We start from the raw sequence: 19,622 nt of genomic DNA, 5'->3' as shown, positions 1-19,622 counted from the left end.
GCCAAAAGGTAGGATACCTCACCATCTGGTTGAGCTCAGGCTTGATGGAATAAGCTGAGACCCCAGTAAAAGAGAGAGCAATCTATTCTGCTCTGTAACATGAGCCACTTAAAGCTTTATTCATCATATGCCAGCACTGCAGAAGTGTGCCTTTCACACTTTGAAAGCGTAACACAAATAGCAGGCTCACCATATACAGCTCTGATGATGGAACAGGCAACTCTATGAAGTACTAAGCAGGAGAGATGCTGACTTTTTCTTTTATGGAGCAAAAATGTCTTGCTCATAAACCACAGGTAATGAATCTTTACTGGTGTCTGGCTGACCTTGGGCACTGCTTTCAAAACAAGAGTAGGTAAAACAATGGAGTGCTTTTGTCACAGCTTCCTTCGGCAGTCTTGGAGTAATCTTTGAAGAACTAACTCTAGCTGCATCCTGGTAGTGCTCTTCCTTCTGATGGATTACTGAATTGGGGCACAAGCATAGTCTGCCAGCTTTCAGATGACAGATACAACTATGGCCCTGATTAGCTATGGCCATTAAAAAATGTATTAGTATTGCTGTAGCAGCTAGAGGCCCAAATAGAGATTGGGCCTCTGCTAGGCATTACACAATTAAAAAGATGTGCTCCTTGGCATGTTTGTTTTTTAACCCCAGAGTCCTGCTGAAAACTCTGGGACCAATTCAGTCCCCTATTAAGTGCCCTTCATGCTGCTCTAGAGACATAGAAAAGTTGCTGCATGTGGTTTTATGCCATTCCTGCTGTGTGGATGGAGTGCCTGACCATTCATCTTTTCAGTGCCTCAGAGCAGCTGGCAACTGAGGTTCCCCAGTGTAATTTAGAGTAGCTTACAAGTTGGCCTCTCAAGATCAGGTTGAGTGGCATAAAGGTGACTTAGTCACCTTTGCCCCCATCTCCTGGTTTGTGCCTCCTGAGGGCTGCAGCATAGAATCTGGCTCTTCTGCCTACTTTTCCTTGTTTGAAGTAATTTTTTGCTTCCTGGCCCAAACTGCTGGGTGGTGCTGTGTATACCAAGCTGGCTGGATCTTGGTGACTGCAACATCTGGGTTTCAAATGCTGCAGGGGAGGCTTGTGATGTGGAAGTGGGGGGGGGGGGGGAGACTTCCCAGTGGATTTAAAAAAAAAACAAAAAACTTGTGGCAATGTTTCCATTGCTGTTTGATTTGGACTTTGACTGCTCCTCAGAACAGGGACCTTTCTTGTTGTATATGTACAGCTCCTCACACTGTGGGGGCCCTACATGCTGCCACCTTTCAAATAATCTCTGCATGGTAATAGCCTTCTGTATGGTTGCACTGGAGGGAAAAGACAAGTAGTGGCAGTAGAGAACTCCACCTGCACTAGGACCCAGGAGCGTTTCTCCTCTCTCGAAGGCTAGGCAGGATCTGTAAGACACCCCAAAAGCTGCTGAACCAATCGTTCACAGCTGGGGCCAGTGATGGCAAGACTCCTATGGGTGGAGCTTGGGCTGCAGAGAGGCTTAGAGACTCAGTTCCCAGCTGCCTGGAGAATGACAGTATTGTGGAATTACGTCACCTGCAACGTCTCTCAGTAGCTGACTCAGAGTGGCTTTCATTGCTGATAAGAGCAAGTAACCCACCCTCCCAGCAAGCAAGGAGACTGCTGTGCAGCATCTGCATAATAGACAGGCTAAGCATGGATGGGAAATCCTGAGCTGCCTCTGGTATCCTAGTCCCTGCTTCTAGGAGTGGAGAAGTTTGTTGCCATATAACCTTGGGCTAGAGAGCAGGGTCTGTGCTGTCTGGCTGGAGCCTGCGGAAAGCAGATGAGAAGCTGTAGTTACTGTAGTGTCGCACCATTTTTTGCACAGGTTTTTCCTACGCTACCTTAGATGGATCTTCATGAGAAATGTTAGCTTCTGACTTTTAAGCAAACTGATGAATGAGATGCTGCTGGCTTCTACTGCCTCCTCTGCCCTAGCATTCAGGGTTAATTCAAACACCTTAGCACAGCTTTGAACTGTTCCTTGCCTATTAAAATCCGTACTCTTTTCCCAACAGACCCTGCGTTTCTGCTGCTGCCTGATGTCCTCCCCTTCCCTGCCTCCCACAGGGACACAGCAGCCCTAGCTCAGCAGCGCTCATGGCAGCGGAGATTTATAGCTATTCCCCCGTGTCTGAAAATCTTTTTAATGGGGAGTGAAGTACAAATGCCTTCCCACGTTTTAGGGGAAAGTCCCTCCTGCAGCGTGGGACAGAAAGAGGGCATTGAGTCAGCATGAGAGCTGCACCTGAAACCAGTGTTAAGTGCACACTGACAGTAGTTAGCAGTGACATTAGACTTAAAGAAGAGCTGTGTGTGGCTGGAAAGCTTGCCTCTTTCACCAACAGAAGTTGGTCCAATAAAAGACATTGCCTCACCCACCTTGTCTCTTTAAACTATGAGGTATTTAATATGGAAAGAGAAGGCACCTTTTCTTCCACAGCGTGTCTGTACCAGCTTGTGAAATGTGACAGGGCACAACACAAGTTAAGAAGCATTAGGCTCCAGCTTTATTTGGGTGGGACACATCCAAGCTGTGCTGTGAGAAGTGGGGTAAGTGGCTCAGAAGGGGGGGCTCTTGACAGTGTTGAAGTTTTTGCTCCAGTGTGGTGTTGGCATGCTGTGCTGCTGGAAGAGCTGGCATGCAGATGAGCTATTAAGCTGAGATCTTGGCAGTTTGTGGTTATTAAAGATCCCAGTATAGCTTTTGTAAGCAGAGGGTTGTTATGCTGGCTAAATTCTATCTCATAGAATTACACACTGCCTTCCTCCAAGTTTAAGTGAATATGAGACTCTACTGGTTACACTAAAACTTGTGTGTAGAGTTGTTGGGCATTGCTAAGCAGCTGGTGGATTCCACCCCAGAGGTGGTTGCATTTCAGTGGCGGGAGGAAATGGTCTCTGTTTGTAGCTTACATTTGCAACACGCTCTCAGTGTGAGGGTACTATGAGAAATGTCTCTATTATTAATGCTATATTTTTCTCTAGAGCTTCCTAGTTGAATACCTTTGCTAATGTCACTTTCTATATGTAGGATGCTGCTATTCATCCTTCCTTTAAGAGGGGCCCTCCCAGACTTTTCCTCGCTGGTTCTGTTCAAGACTTGAGGGATCATCACCCCATGCACTATGCCATGCTCAGTTGGCTTCCTATTTCAGTTTGTATTTGATACAACTCAATTGTGAAGCATTTTCTACACAAAATAAATCCCCAGATGTTTATATATGAAACACAGACCTTTATCAAGGCCCTTGGAGATGCAGCTGTTGAAAAGGAAAATCTTGTTGGCCAAACTGCCTGGGCAATTGAAATATACATAAAAGAGAATATTTGGTCCTTGTCTGTGTTTCCTTCATAATATTAATTCAGTTGTACAAGCAGGAAGCTGAGAGTTACCACTAGAGGCCATACTTCCTACCTGCCCCTTACAGCCCTGGTGTGTTGGTCTCTTGGAGAAGATATGCTTAGAACACTTACTCTTTTGTCAGCCTTTGGTAGGTCAAGATGTGCCTCAGCAGCTTGGCTTCTCTTTCCCCTAACAAATAGGGCCCTTGCAAAAGGCAAGGCAGTTAGATTTGCCTCCATAAGAACATAAAAGGTGACTAGTCCAACTCTCACAAAGAAAGATGCACTCTTCTCAATTGCTTTCAACCTGGACGTTGTTTGAAACTAATTAGGCCTTTTTAAAAATAAATTCTCTGCACAAGATGAGCAGTAGAGCCAGCGCACAAGCACCAAATGCAGACTGGCATAAGTAAATGGAGAGAAGGGTCATCACAAGTGTCAATGTCCAGCATTTTCTAGGCAAACTCCCCCTCTGGCAACATAAAAATCCAGCTGGGTACTCTCTGCCCTTCATGAATGCCAAGTAATTGAGCCTCCTGACCCCCTTGCAAGGTAGGTCGGTCACCTCCATTTTTGCAAGGTAGGTCAGTCACCTCCATTTTTGAGCTGGGGAAACAGAGGGAAAGAGAGAGTGAATTATTTTCCCAAGTTTGTGACAAGCAGGAATAGAAGTCAGGGCCTCACCCCCAGTCTTTAATGAGAGACATTAAAGTTAGTGTGTTTTTTAAAGCCAAACATTTGCATCTAACCTAATACTAGCCCTCAATATCCTGTGCTCTGAGTTTAGCAAGCAATTGGTACCTGTTCCCCCATTCCGTCTCCAATTACTCCACAGGAAAATGCAGAGAGATTAACCTCATTATGAATGAGAGGCTGTGCGTGTACTGAGCTCCAGACTTTCTTCAGAAGTCCATAATATAGCTGTGGCCTGCACATACAGTACTTTCTGTAGAGGCAACCTCGGATCTACTAACTCTCTCTCCCCCCCGCTCCCGCTCCCGCTCTTTTCTATGAACCTTTCTCCCAGCATGTCTGGCTCGGAGTTGGCCCTTTAAGTCTGGCAATGCCAAGCAGGTGTTGGCCAAAGTAGCCATTTTATAGCTGGCACTTGCTGACTACACCTCCTTCTTCCCTTGCTGGTAAGTGCCTGTTCTGTTTTTCCCTCTACCTGCTGAGGAGATGGCTCTTTTCACAAAGGGAGTCATCTAATCTGAGACAGCACTGAAGTATGCTGCTCTGTTGAGCGGAGATCTCAGTAAGTACTCTTCTTCGCTCTCCTCAATAAAGCCTATGCAGGCTGCATAGGGTCAAGTGTAAGTTCCTGGGGTTTGGCTTCATTGGTTCAACAGCAGCAGAATACAAATCTCACCCCACACTTGGCTGTTTATGGGCTTTCCTGCAGGGTGGTCTTGTCTTTGCTGCAGTTCTATCTGACCAGAGGTCCGCACCTGCATTTCCAGTGACCTAATGGAGTTAACCATGCTTTGCCAGCAGCTTTACTCAGCACTCTAACTTCTGTTAATGGGATGGGTCAGCATCCAAGCATGTGGCTGCAGGTCCTCCCATTCTATTCTAATCCCTCCAGGTAATCCAAGAATGGGGGGTTGGAAAACTTGTCCTTCTGAATTCAAACCTGATGGGGAAACATGCAACTTCATGTGGATACAAGGATTTTTTATTATTTATTTTGCTTCTTATCCTACGCTGTTCTGTAGCATTGCTGTGTGCTGTTAAACATCCTACCAGGTAAGACTATATGTCACTTGAGAACCAAATGAATCCTGTATATGGTTGTGTAGAATGAGTTTGAAAAGTGCTTTGAGGGTACTTGGTATGAAAGGTGCTTGACTAATGTATGATACCATTATTATATTGTGGGAGGGAATTGACCCTCTTTCTCCTTTGAGTGGCAGTGAAGGTGCCCTGGAACAGGAAGATATCTCTAGCAATTACGCATCTCCCACGTTTGTAACTTGTCACACAGTACCTAGCTGTGAAGGGAAGTTGTCAGACTCCTTAATGATGGGCTGCAGCACCACTACTTAATTAGAGAAAAAAGTTCTGTTTAGGATACAATTGTGATCTGGACTTCCAAAACAAGTGCACTGGCCCTAGGGCAAAAGAGCTACTTCCTGAAGGTAAGTCACCAAAGCTCTTGTTATAATTAACTCAGGCTTCCACTGCAAATGACCTCTCTATGCTGTTAATCCCCACCTACATTTACTGCTGTGTCCATGGATGAGAAGTTACTCCGGTTCAGACAAGTTTGATACAAGAAGGGTTTGTGATGCAGATAGCACATAAATGCCATATTGCAAAGGCTGCCAAACTCACTTCACTTTTGGACAGGAGATTAGACTTGACTAGTGCAGTGGCAGAGAGGACCTGGCAGCATTCCTTCCGATTCAGGGTGCAACCTATTTTAATGGACTTTAATTAAAAAAAAAGTCTTTATAAAAGTTTTAATGAAAAAACACCCTAATAATGCTCCCAAAGGAGGACTTCTTCAACATGACAAGTGTGAAATAAACAGATGACTTACCTACAAACTCAAAATGGGCTGGGCCAGTTATGCTGTATACTCTTTGCTACTACTGCAGATATTAGTGTTTGTTTAATGACTTTTCTCCCTTCTCATCCCCCTTTTCTTTGATTTGACAATGATGCCTTAGGGAAACCCAGTACATTATGTTCAAAATGTAGGTTTTATTTTTAAAATTAAAATTAATGGTATTTCTAATGTTTTTTTAATTAATGAAAACAGCAATTTGTTGGGATTTAAACTGTCTCCTGCAGCATTCCTAAAACAAGGTGTGCTTCTCAGATCATAAGCCAAAGCTCAGAGAGGGAGCTTGTTACTGAGAATATGTTACATCAGGTGTTGTACGGTATTTTTGAGGAAACAAGTCCTGATAGGACGTCTGAATTGGATGTCAAGCCAATTCTTCCATGATTGATAAATTGGGAGTTGGCAGCAGGTGGACTGTGATTTAGGGAGTGAAATCATAGAATGACTGTTCTTCAGTCAGGTCAAAGTACTTTTGATTGGATACTTACTATTTTTTGTTAATTATTTTTCTTCCAAGAATAAAGTTCTTGCTATTTTAGCCTGACTTTCTCTGCAGAATTTGCAATCAGAGTTCTATACTAGTGCAAGAGAACAGAAAGAGAAACGGATCAGAGTCTAGGCTATTTTCATTGTTCAAGGTGAATTAAGTATAAACAGTAAACAAACAGCACAATTGATGCCAAGTGAATTAGATAGTTTAATTAATGGGTGCAGAGTGTCATAAAGGTTTATATCCAACAGAGAACACTCCCTCCAAAACTGGGAATTGAAGTGAAGCACCCTGAATCCCTACTTTTATTTGCTGTTAGCAGACAGTTATGAAATCTACTGGCAACATGTGTCTCATCACCCTTTAGTGGCTGGTCCACATGGATAACTGTACACATGCTATCCTTACTGCATTGGCGAACGTGGTGGAGGTCTGTGCTGTGGATATAAAGGTGTGAACCCCGCTGATCACCAGAGTTGGGGGTCAATATAGTTCCACTTGATAGAATTTCTTAACAGTCTTTAATTACATGATCACATTCTATTTTTCCACAGGACTCCTGCCTCGTTCAATGCACAGGTTGGTTCTGCTCTGGAGGATGAATCAGGGTTATGTAGTGAAGGAGACTGTTGTCTGTAGGACTGCTACCTTGTGTGTTGCAGAAGTTGGAAGGTATGTAGTGAATGAAGCAGGGGATTGCAAGAAGAGAAAGGATGGTCTCATGGTTAAGACTGTATCATGAGGCATACGCATAAAGGAGCTGACTTAAGGTTGTACAGGCAACCTTAGAAGTTAGGAAAAGCCAGGATTTAAGTGCTTGAATTTACAACCTTAGCAATCTTTTAACTTGGAGTTTTGGATGTAACTTGACAATTTAAAAAAACAAACTGAAAAATCATAAATTCTGTCATGTGGAACAATATTGACCCACAACTTGAGTCATCAACAGAGTTTGGACCTTTAGATCATCAGCTTGACTTTGCATCCTCAACGTTTTAATGAAGGTGTTTGTTGTAATTATCCTAATTTTACAGATGGGGAACAGACACAGAATAATGGATTTGCCCAAGGTCATCCAGGGAGTCAGTGGCAGAGCTTGGAATTGAACCTCCCCCACCCCACTCCCATGTCCTAAGTCCCATTCTAGTTCCTTAGCCACCAGATCATACTTCCTCTCTGCAGCCGCATGGTAAGGAGCAGGAGACACGGGCAATTGATTTATGTTTCAACTGCAAGCCTGTCCTGAGTGAAAGCCCCACATTGGTAATAAATATTATGGCTGAACTCCCCTACCCTGGGAGCCAGAGCTGACCCTCAGGCACACCCTTCTTCCCTCTGCCCAGCTCTGGGGGCCAGCAGCAATGTCAGACATGGTCCTTATTGCTGTTCTCCCTTTGAGCTGAAAATGCAGCATCCAGCGAGGGCTCGGGAGGTGGGGCTCTGGGACCTCGGCGCTGGGAGAGTTTGGAAGAGAGAGGAAAATGCACCAGGAGGAAAAACAGGTGCATGTGCAGCAGCAGATGGGCGGGGAGTGGCACAGCGCAGCTCGGGAAGCAGTCATCACTTGCTGCTCTCCAGAGACGTGGCTGCCTGGCAGGCCTGGCTCCCCTCACTCGAAGAGACGGGGTGGATTCCAAGTAGCATCAAAACTGTCTTGTAACCTGCTCAGGGATCTTCCCTCCAAAGATTGGGAATGTTCCCTTGATGGCCATACTGTGTTTGTAGCTATCCCTACCCTGCTTCCCTTCGCTCTGGGAGCTGGGATTTCAGCAAGAGGAGGTATACTGGGACATGGGCTTGGCCTGGCCTCAGACAGCTCACTGAGGCAGGGTGGAGGGAGTGAAGACAATGGACTCTGCTGGCAGTTGAGCCTGAGCTAAGAGGAGGGCAGCTGCTGCGGCACCTGAAGTTGGAGAGAAGAGGACTGGAAGGGGCGGGGGGCATTAAAATATACCATGGAAGCATAAGGGGACAAAACAGACTGGGGGAAATGGATTGGTAGGCACCAGCAAGCTGAACAGGCCCAGGGGTCCATGTGGGCGACAGGAGGTTACAAATCTGACTTAGGGATTTCCAGGGGATAAATCAGAACGGGGGTGGGGGGGGGGAACACAGGTAGAGCAAAATAGATGGGGTATTACTGGGTGGGAAAGGAACTCTTGGAGTGAATGCTGTGAATGGGGGCAAAGATAGATTTGGTGGGAAGCTTCCCATCAGTTTCAGGATGGTCAGGGATGCAACCCCATGCTCTGGGGGTCCCTAGACTCTGACTGCCAGGATGACAGGTGATGGATCACTCAATAATTGCCCTGTTCTGTTCATTCCCCCTGAAGCATCTGGCACTGGCCACTGTTGAAAGATAAGATATTGGGATAGAAGCAGCACAGACATAAGCAGCTGTGGAGGGCATAGAAAAGGAGGTTACTTTCCCACCTGCTGATGTCCATCTGTGGAATGCAGTGCATGACAAAAGCTCAAAATGAGAGAGAGAGAGAGAGAGAGATTATTAATTCATGAAATAGAAAATACTGCAAGATGCCTTCCTTTAGTGTGACATTTTCTATAGCTTCAGTTTCAGGATTCTTTATTTCTGATGCAAATAATTCTCAACAAGGAAAGTGAAGGGGATGCTAAATGTCTGTGAAGTACAGGCAACTTGGGGACTAAAATTAGTGATGTCCTCTAAAATAAGGGGCATTTGAGAAGTATGAGAGAGAAATAGAAGGTTTCAGCTGGTGAAGAATAGGGGAGGGATCTAAGTGTCACAGTGGTTCATCAGTACATGTTTTGGAAGTTGACATGCTCCAGAATCTCAATTTTCATAAAAAACAAACAAACAAGAAAGCGTGTGTGTGTTCATTCTGCATTTAGCTCTGGACATAGTGAGACCCATGTGGGTTCATGGGGGATTGAGTTCCATGGTCTGGGTCCAGCTCCTATGGAAGTTCTGTGTTCCTCACACACGTGATCTGTGTGGAAGACAGCCACATGCAGTAGTCAGGGCAGGGTTGTGGCGCCTCACTAATTCTTGTGCAGTTTGGTTGGGTAGAATTTTCTATAAGTAGGTTTTGGAATTCATCAGTTGCTGCAAGTTTTCAGGCTTGCTCCATGGTGATGGTTTCTTCTTGGCTTCCAATAGGAAGGAAGCCACCTGTAGGAGGAAAGTTCTGCCCATAATGAGTCTGATACTGACAGCCATCTGGAGGCTCCAATCCAGGGCGTGGCTGACTGTGTAGGTTGATCTTGAGAGATTCCCTGTGAGAACCTGAAGGGAAAAGGGCTGGGTAAGGAAGTTTGGGATTGTTGTGGTCCATGTGGACCCTGAAGTCTCTCAAGATGATCAATCTTGTGAGCTCTATTCCTATCAGATTGTATGCATCTCTCGCTGTCCCTCGGGGAAGCCTTTGTTGCCTGGGGATCTCATCAGTAGGATGCCTGTATTCATTTTCTCTGGATTAAGTGGATGCATTGAAAGAATTGTACTGAGTGAACTTTCTCTGTGTCTTTGTGTAGAAGGGAATGGAATTGTGACTGTTACCAGGCAGTTGCTCCCTAGGCCAAATAGAGCAGGCAGGGAGGGGAGACTGGGGGGTCCTTCCAGTTACAGGGCTTGGGGTGGGGACCTGCCAGTGCTTGGCAGGGATGGGACAGAGAAGTGCGGACTGTGTATGGGATATGTGATCCAGCTATGGTTAGGGGTGTCTGTGTCTGTCTGTGTGTCTTGGCAGAGGAGGATCTGGCAGTGTATGGGGAGGTTCCTGACTGTGCAGGAGCTGATGGTATTGGGGAGCTGCCCTTTTATGGGGGGAACTGCCAGTGTATTGAGGGGTCCTATGTAGGAGGAGGGGGGACTGTCACTGAAGGGTGGGTTGTCAATGTATTGTGTGTGTGGGGGGGGGGGGCTGACAGTGAAGTGAGGGTTTCTCTGGAGGAGCTGTCAGTGTATGTGGGGTCCTGACTGGGAGAGCTGGCAGTGTGTGGGGGTCTTGGCTGGGGGGCATGCCTGTATAGGGGGAGGGGGCTGGCTGTGGGGGCTGTCAGTACAGGGGGGTCCGGGCTGGCAGGGCAGGGAGGGCTCTGGCTGGGGGGGAGCTGGGCTTTTTTTGGGGGGAGGGGGGCTCTGCCTGGGAGGCTGGCAGTAGAGAGGGGTACAGCTTGGCAGGGGGGAAGACTCTCTCTGAGGGAGCTGGCCAGGTTGAGGGGGCAGGCTGGCAGAGCAGGGGGGTTCTGGCCAGGGGAGCAGGCAGGGGGTGGGGGTGGGGGTCCTGGCTGTGTTTGGGGGGGCTCTGGCAGTAGAGGGGGCTCCAGCCTGGCAGGGGAGGGGGCTCTGGTGGGGGGGCGCTGGCTGGGGAGCTGGCCAGGGTGGGGGGCAGGCTGGCAGAGCAGGGGGGGCTCTGCCTGGGGGAGCTGGGCAGATGGGGGGGGCTTTGGGTGGCAGGGCAGGCAGGGGGTCCTGGCTGTGTATAGGGGGGAGGCTGGCAGTAGAGGGGGCTCCAGCCTGGCAGGGGAGGGGGCTCTGGTGGGGGGGGGCTGGCTGGGGAGCTGGCCAGGGTGGGGGGCAGGCTGGCAGAGCAGGGGGGCTCAGGCTGGGGGAGCTGGGCCGGGGGGGGGGCCGGGCTGTGGAGGGGGGGGAGGCTGGCAGTAGAGGGGGCTCCAGCCTGGCAGGGGAGGGGGCTCTCGTGGGTTGTGCGCTCGCTCGGGAGCAGGCCAGCGTGGGGGGCAGGCTGGCAGAGCAGGGGGGCTCAGGCTGGGGGAGCTGGGCAGAGGGGGGAGGCTGGCAGTGGAGGGGGCTCCAGCCTGGCAGAGCAGGGGGGGCTCAGGCTTGGGCAGGTGGGGGGGCTCTGGGTGGCAGGTGGGGGGGTCCTGGCTGTGTATGGGGGGGAGGCTGGCCGTAGAAGGGGCTCCAGCCTGGCCTGGGAGGGGGCTCTGGTGGGGCGTTGGCTGAGGAGCTGGCCAGGGTGGGGGGCAGGCTGGCAGAGCAAGGGGGCTCTGGGTGGCAGGGCAGGTGGGGGGTCCTGGCTGTGTACCGGGGGGAGGCTGGCAGTAGAGGGGGCTTTAGTGGGGGGGGGCGCTGGCTGAGGAGCTGGCCAGGGTGGGGGGCAGGCTGGCAGAGCAGGGGGACTCAGGCTGGGGGAGCTGGGCAGGTGGGGGGTCCTGGCTGTGTATGGGGGGGAGGCTGGCAGTAGAGGGGGCTCAAGCCTGGCAGGGGAGGGGGCTCTGGTGGTGGGGGCGCTCGCTGGGGAGCTGGCCAGGGTGGGGGGCAGGCTGGCAGAGCAGGGGGGCTCAGGCTGGGGGAGCTGGGCAGAGGGGGGCAGGCTGGCAGTGGAGGGGGCTCCAGCCTGGCAGAGCAGGGGGGGCTCAGGCTCGGGGAGCTGGGCAGGTGGGGGGGCTCTGGGTGGCGGGGGGGGTCCTGGCTGTGTATGGGGGGGAGGCTGGCAGTGGAGGGGGCTCCAGCCTGGCAGTGGAGGGGGCTCTGGTGGGGGGGCGCTCGCTGGGGAGCTGGGCAGGTGGGGGGGCTCTGGGTGGCGGGGGGGGGTTCCTGGCTGTGTATGGGGGGGAGGCTGGCAGTGGAGGGGGCTCCAGCCTGGCCGGGGAGGGGGCTCTGGTGGGGGGGCGCTCGCTGGGGAGCTGGGCAGGTGGGGGGGCTCTGGATGGCGGGGGGGGTCCTGGCTGTGTATGGGGGGGAGGCTGGCAGTGGAGGGGGCTCCAGCCTGGCCGGGGAGCTGGCAGACCCCGGGGGGGGGCTCCTCTCGCAGGGAGGAGGCGCCAGCAGCGCTCCCTGAGGGCCCGGCCCGCGCGCTCGGGGGGGCAGCGGGCCTACGGTGGGGCCCCGCAGCCCGTCCGTCGGGCGGGTTCGGCAGCGGCCGCACGGACTATCCGGGGCCCGGGGCCCGGGGCCCCGCGCCGGCCGGGGCAGGCAGCGGGCTCGTGCGCGGGCTGTGCCGCAGCGCGTGCCCGGGCCGCCCTGCCCTTCGGCCCCGACCCTGTGTAACGCTCGGCGTTATGCGCCCCCCGCCGGGGGGTTATGCCGCAGGCAGGGCCCGGGGACCGCGCCGCCGGGGCCCCGCGCCGGGCACGGGGCTCGGAGTTATACAGGGCCGCTATGGCCGAGTTACGCCGCATCCAGGCCCCGGAGCCGCGCTGGGGTTTCGCCGGCGCCCTGGATGCCGGCCCGCGTTATGCTGGGTGTCTATGGGCGACGTATGAATTATCCAGCGGCCCGGGCCAGCCCATGGCGGAGCCCCGCACTCTGTATGGCCGCGGCTGCTATGCAGCGCCCCTATCGGCGCGCGAGGCGTATCCAGGCCCCGGGGCTCGGCCCGGCCCCGCTCTCTGGCTCGTCGCCTCACAGTAAAGATGGCGCACAGCGGTCGGTGGCGCTTCCCTGCCCGGCCCGGCAGCGGCGGCTGGGGCCGCCGGGGGCTGGGAGGGTCCCGCCTGCGGGTCCCGGCCGTGCGGAACCTACGGGCCCCGGAGCCGCCGCCCCAGGCCGGGGCGGGCGAGGGGGAGCTGGGGGGCCCGGGCTCCAGCGGGGCGGCGGGAAGCGGGGGAGGCGGGGCAGCGCCGGGCTCCGGCGGCTCCGGGGGCCCCGCGGCCGGGGTAGGACCCGGCTTCGATGCGGCGCTGCAGGTCTCGGCCGCCATCGGCATCAACCTGCGGCGGTTCCGGGCGGCCTGCGGGTCCGAGGCGGGCAGCGGAGAGGTAAGGACGGGCCGGGGGAGGGGACGCCCTGGGGAGCCCCGCGCGGGGCTGAGCCCGGGGCTGCTTGCCCCGGAGAGCATCTCCCGCTCCGCCCTGGGGCCGGCGGGCACACCCCTTCCGTGCGCACACCCCGCGGGCGGAGCGGCCCGGCCCCGGCCCCGGCCCCGGCCCGCGAGCCGCCTCCCCGCGGGGAGCTCCGCGCTGCTCCGCGCCGCGCCCGGGGGTCCGGCTGCTGCCCCCCGCGCGGAGCCGCCGGCTGCTCCCCGCCCCTCCCCCGTGCCGGCGGGCACACCCCCTCCGCCCGCCCGCCCGCCTGCCTGGGGAGCCGTCCAGCCTCCTCCCGCGCGTGGTGCCCGGCGCAGGTGAGCTTCCTCCGCCAGCCTCCCCAGCCTGGCACCTGCCCACCCCCCTGCGGGGTGCCGGGAGGGAGAGAGGCCCTGCTCCCCTGAGCTGGATGTGGGAGAAGGAGGGGACGTGGTAGCAGAGTTTTGTAGAGCAGGAGATGCTCCTCCCATCCCATCCCCAGACGGAGCAGACACTCCCCACCGGCCCTACTCAGGGGCGAAGAGCAGCCGCCTGCCTCCCCTTCAGAGAGAGTGCTTCCCCCACAACTCAGACATCTTGTTATTGATCCTCTTCCTCAGTTCTTTCTCCATCATCCTTCTCCAGGAGGAAGGCGCCCTAGCAACTGCCTCTCATGGGAGGAAGGCTAGGAAGGAGGGGTGAGGGTGGGTGAAGAGCATGTGCTCCCCACCATCAGTAGCCGCAGAAGGATGTGGGTAAAAAGCTTCCCCCCATCATCAGCAGGTAGGGCTGATAAATGATATTTACTCTTCCCTCTCTGTTGTGAGCAAGTGACGGTGGGTAAAGCACATTTGCTCCTTCTCTTCTCTTGATCAGGAGAGGCTGGGTAAAAGGAACTTGCCCCGTCCCCTTTTATAAACAGGAGGTGATGGGGGTCCACGTCTGACGATGGATCTTTATTCCTTTCCTTCTAAAAGGGGAGTTATTCAGATAAATGCCTCTTCTGATATGTCCCGATATTAGAGTTTCTGCATTTGTTTCTTTAGGATTGAATGGGTAAAGGGATTTAAATAGGTAGGATTGGGGAGCATGAACAACAGCTGCTGGGGGCTGAGGAGGGGGAGGGGAGGGATGCTCTGAAGTGCGCTTGACTGAAACAGAAAGGGAAAGATGTCAACAACCAGCCGCCTCCTGTGTGCCCTGCTGTTGGTGCCACAAGCGCGTGCACACAAATCCTGCTCAACCCTTCTCCCTTTAACCACCCTCAGCGGCACCTGGACTTGGAGGGAGACCCTGGGGGCAGAAAAAATGGGGGAGAAAGCACCGTAATTGCAAAAAGGGGTTGGCATTTTTGTAGAGTTGTTCATCTTCCTGCCTTAATTTTTTTCAAAGCGTTTCTAAGGCAGCCAGATCAGGAGTCTGACAACAACCCGCCTTTTGACAGTGCTGGGAAGACATGATGGGGGCGTGTTACTTACTACTAGCTGCAGCATCCCCTTTTCTTGTTTCTCGCCTTTTTGAAGTACTACGATCACAGCCTTCCAAAGATAGAATTTTTTCCGGCAACATACCAGGGACATACTTACTTTTGAAGGGCCAATTCCATATCTTGATTTAAAAGAAAACTCTCAAAATCACACTCTTAAAAACCAACAGGATTGCTTTCTTATGTTAATAATATCCAAAGTTATTAAAAATGAAATAATTATAGAAAGCTAATTACTTCTCACAATTTTTACTGTTTACTTTTTGTATTGTACTCATCAAACCAGGCTGGTCAGTTTCAAATGTTGTTTATAGTATTTTTCACTTTCTGGGGCAGTATGCTAGCTGCTAGCACAATTCTACAGTATATGAATTTCATGCATTGCAAGGGGATTTTAATTACAAACTATCATAACAATTTCATGAAAACATTTCTTTTAATGTTACCTGAAAATGTTAACAAAAAATAAATATTTGTTTTAAACCACTCAAATTACGCAGGGGAAAACATCTCTTTACTCAATAACACAAACTCCCTTTGGCTGGTTATAATGATTACAAGATTAGGTTAAATTAAAGTTACTGTATCAACTTGAAGGAAGTTAGTATCTTATAAATATGAGTTGACTGGCAAAAAATGAAACCTGAACAGTCAGCCTACTGATCATAGAATTATTATTTTGAGGCATAGGAGGCAGGGGTTATGAAGAAAAGAGGCTTTATATATGGCAGTGGATTTTTGTCCTTTCATCCCCATATGTATTTTGGAATTTAGAGACAATTCTAATATGTATTAGAAAATATTTGTGCGTTTGAATCTAAGGACATCATATAAAGAAAGCAATGAGGACAAACTTGTCCTTTACTGTTAATGAAGAAAATATTTCTTGTCTTAGAGGTAAATGCATTTACTAAATGTTCAACTAGCAAATACTTTTTTAAGATAAGCAGAAGAGCGTATTTTATGGTAATTAACAACCTCTAATTACAACTCTGTATGAGAAAGAGCTTTGTTTGCTGGTAAGAATGGTTTATCTATTGGGCTATGACAAATGACCTTTTAATTTTTATTAAGCTGCTGAAAAACTCCTGTCTTCTAGTGTTATGGGATGGGGGAAAAATGAAGTTTCCCTGATAGCTTATTGTTTGTAGCCTGTGAGGAAGCATTAGTTGAATTTCAAATGACATCACAGAGACCAGTATGGAATAATACCAGAGCTCCTTTTCACGTTTATTTAAAATTACATTGTGAATGGTATTCTGAGACTCCACAGTAGCAAGACAGATACCCATACACACCTAAAAGTGCCAGACAACTTTAATAGATTCAGTATTTTTTCTCATAACTGGTAGAAACACATTGCTCCCTCCTGTGTTTTCAGTAGGTAGTGTTTCCTTAAGATCAGACTAGCTGTTAGTCTGTTGCTTTTCAAGGACTTGGTTATTTTAACAGATGATCTCTGAATATGGAGCTCAGAAGGTTGGGAGCATGTTCATAATAAAGATTACACTAATCTGAAGAAATGCTGCATATTACTCAAAATCCAGCTCAAAAGTTTAACTCGGTTCCCTGTTGAATGAGATGGAGTAGTATTAGGTTTACTATCTGGCCAGTAGGGTTCTAGCCCCTGATTGTGACAGGAATTAGGGGGCAGAGCTTCATCATCATCCTTACCTCCAAGAATCCAGTCTCCTTTTACCTGGGACTCATTGTACTTAAGTAGTGTCTTGTGAACAATTGTATAACATCTACATTGTTCGTGATTTCCATGAAGTCAAGGATTTTTCCTGAACTAAGCTGATCAAAACCTGCTGCTTACCTGCTCTAAAATGACTCATCCTGAGTTGAAATCTTAGTGATTATGTAATATTTTATAAGTCGGAATTGAGCTAAATATAATGTCCAGGAATCCTTGGAGATCAAAATAGCATGTAAGAAATTGTTGTATTATTGTGTAAATTTGTGTTATGGTTGGTACTATTTTTTAAGCAGTTTTTACTCTGGGCTGGTCTCTTTTATGCAACTACCAAAAATGTGGTATTAACATTGAATCTAATTTAATGCAACAAAATCAGAAAAACTCAGAGTTAAGTGTTGCACTCAAACTTTCACTCACCTCATTCTGCCACGGTCCAGAACATAGTCAATCTTACTTGTTATACTGCTTGTGATGCAAATCCTGGGCACAAAAGAGTCAAAGAAAAACAGAGCAGCTCCTTCAGATATGACTACTTGTTTCTGTCCATTCAGTGAAATTTTAACATTATTAACTTAGTTTTAATTTTCTTTGTTACTCAATCATAATTTAAGGGGTGAGGAAGGCCAATGGATCTCCTCCAATCCCCAGCCAATATTGATTTTGTGCGAGTCCTTTGCTTCTAGTACAGTTAAGTTTCTTTCACTGAGCTGCATTATCTTTTTTTAATCTTTAGAATGAAATACTAAAATGTTACGCTTTGACTTAGCAATAGATGGAGGGTTTTCACATAGTAGAACCAAAACAGATTGAAAAAATCTTGTTCACATCAAATCCTTTCTACTTGATCTGAGTGGAACCATTACCTTGAGTTTAATAATCAGGAGGATTTTGGATAGCATTTGTTTACTTATTCTCTAGACTATAATATGGAATTTTTGTATAGTATAAACCAGGAAAAGTACTTATGTACAACTGCTCTTTATCCGAGTTAAATGTTGGCCAGCTATGTTGTTTCAAATAATGTTTAATTGAAGCTTTATGTTTGTTAAAACTATACTTAGTTTCAACTTGATGCAAGTTAAAACAGTTACAGATCCCTGGAAAAGGAGTTTAAAATGAAAGTCAGATCTTAACAGTAATTGTAGTGGCACCGGTAGTGTTGCTGTAATTATAAATGGATCATAATCTTCTATGAGGCAAACATCAGAGCTTTAAAGGTTCACTAATGGCTGGCTTGTTTTGAAATTGCACTAGATACATGTGTTGGGAGGAGTGGCTTTCTATTACTGCCATAGTCATGCCTGAGCTGAATAGCACAGATAATTTCTTTCCTGCACTTGTATTAAAATTTTTTGTCTTATAACTTCCTCTCCTAATTTTATGTTAAAGGGTCATTGTAAAACTGTGTATGTGTTTAATTGCTGAAGTACATACAGTTACAGAGCTCTGCCTATTAGTGGTAGCTTATTAAGTATATGTGGCTGGAGAGATTTAGACTATAATTAGATATTTATGTAAAGGAAATCCTGACTGATTAAATGCATGTTGTAACCAGAGATATTGAACATTCCTGTTTTTTCACACCTGGCTTCCTGAACTGTTCTAGGCTCCTTCATAAGAAATACTAAAATTAAAGTATAAATTATAACCATACTAAACCAGGGTCCTGTTAGGGTTCTCTCAATGTTTCCTTACTTTGCTGAATGCTGGTTATATGCAGCTCTCAGAATACAAGTATGCTGGGTTGTAGATTATGAGAAAGTTGATTCTTTCTGAAGGAATGTTTTATGTCCAACTTTTCAAAGAAGGTGATGATTTATAATGTACTGTTGGGTTAGGGATGGTGGTGGTATCTTTTACTGTGTCTTGGCATGTTAACAGTATAAGCATCAGAACTCTTTGGCATCTTGGTTCTCTCAGCTATACTACTCCCAACACAATCCTTAAAATGTTTTATTGAATTAACATTGTGTTATCCCCTCCTCCCCCGCCTAGTTTTCAAGTGTAGGAGTCAAATTATTGAACGGTGGGTATTATCATACCACATCAGATTCAGTCCAAGGAATCAGAATGGATGGGGACAGTCGAGTAACCCGTTGTCTCCTTCAGGTAGCAGTTAATCTTTCAGCCATTCTTAATTTGGGGGAGAGGGTATAAAGAAGTTCTCTCTTCATCGTTAGGTTGCCTTTCCTCCCATACTGTTGCATGTGTTCCACACAAATGCAATGTTTTGCCATGTGTGTTCCATAACCACTTGTTACAAGGTGCAAAAGCAGTGCCCTCTCTTTTCCCTTTTGAAACTGTTTGTGATGGATATACATACATACATACGTGCTCCAGCATGTACTGCCTATAGCTAATGACTTGGCATTTCAAGGACCTTTTGATATGTCTTGTTCTGCTATTCCCTCTTATTTTATGTATTGAAGTCATAACAAGATGATTTTGGGACATGGTTGAGAGGAGGAATAGGGTATGCAACAGAGTTAAGATTAGGAACCTGGGCCATTCAGTCAGCATTTAAGTCAGACAGAAGATGTTTGTCCCCACCACATAATTTTTTGAGATTTGGTTTTGAAAATTTATCTAGCAAACTTTTCTTACTAGTTTAGAGTATATTTCTAAATTGATTCTTAGCCAGACCCTTTACTTGCCCGTTTCCAACACTGTAAACATCCAGACAAATGTTGTAGTGGGTGATCATAGGCATTGCAACTTTGTGGAAGCAATAGCCTGGGAGCTTCCATCCAAGGAGACTACAGTTATGGCCCCACATTATCTCTGAAACTTTACCCAAATTCTAGCTGCATGTAAGGACGGTAGCAGAAATGCCACTGATCTTTAAATTTGTTAAAACAATTCTCATTGGCTTGGGTACATAAATGCTGAGGACAGAAGGCATTTTGCTGGAGTGTTGTTTTGGGAAAGTTCATATTCATATAAAGAGAAAAATGTTACCTGCTTTAAGGGCGGGTATTTCAGTTAGAGGAACTACATTGTATTGGTATGGAAGGGACAAGCGAAAATCCCGGTCTTTTTATTCCCTTTCAATTCATCCTATAAAAAGCTTGGCTAGAACTTAGCCTGGACTTAGTAAAGGCATTCTCTCAAATCGAGAGCCAAATGGCTTTGTTGATGGCTCATCAGTATGAGACAGACAACGGTATCATTACTGAACCCTCGCCTCTGATTCCTGCTCTCACAGCCATTAAAATACTTGTCAGGATACAAAGAGGATCTGGAGATCTCTCTTATGAGGTTATTGAAAGATGCAGTTGGCCA

The 19,622-nt window shown here is 48.6% G+C and overlaps 1 protein-coding gene across 1 annotated transcript in view; it reads left to right on the top strand.

The window, feature by feature from the left end:
* Nucleotides 1-12,786: 12,786 nt before the first annotated feature.
* KMT2A (lysine methyltransferase 2A) overlaps nt 12,787-19,622 on the top strand; it is an 87,728-nt gene continuing 80,892 nt past the window's right edge. Inside the window, 1 exon segment of the mRNA XM_044996714.1 lies at nt 12,787-13,131. Within this exon segment, the coding sequence (XP_044852649.1) occupies nt 12,787-13,131 (345 nt within the window).

This window comes from Mauremys mutica, chromosome 22, assembly GCF_020497125.1.
Source record: "Mauremys mutica isolate MM-2020 ecotype Southern chromosome 22, ASM2049712v1, whole genome shotgun sequence".
Lineage (NCBI taxonomy): Eukaryota > Metazoa > Chordata > Testudines > Geoemydidae > Mauremys > Mauremys mutica.
Note: the sequence above shows the minus strand (reverse complement) of the source record. Positions and strands in the feature narration are given on the sequence as shown.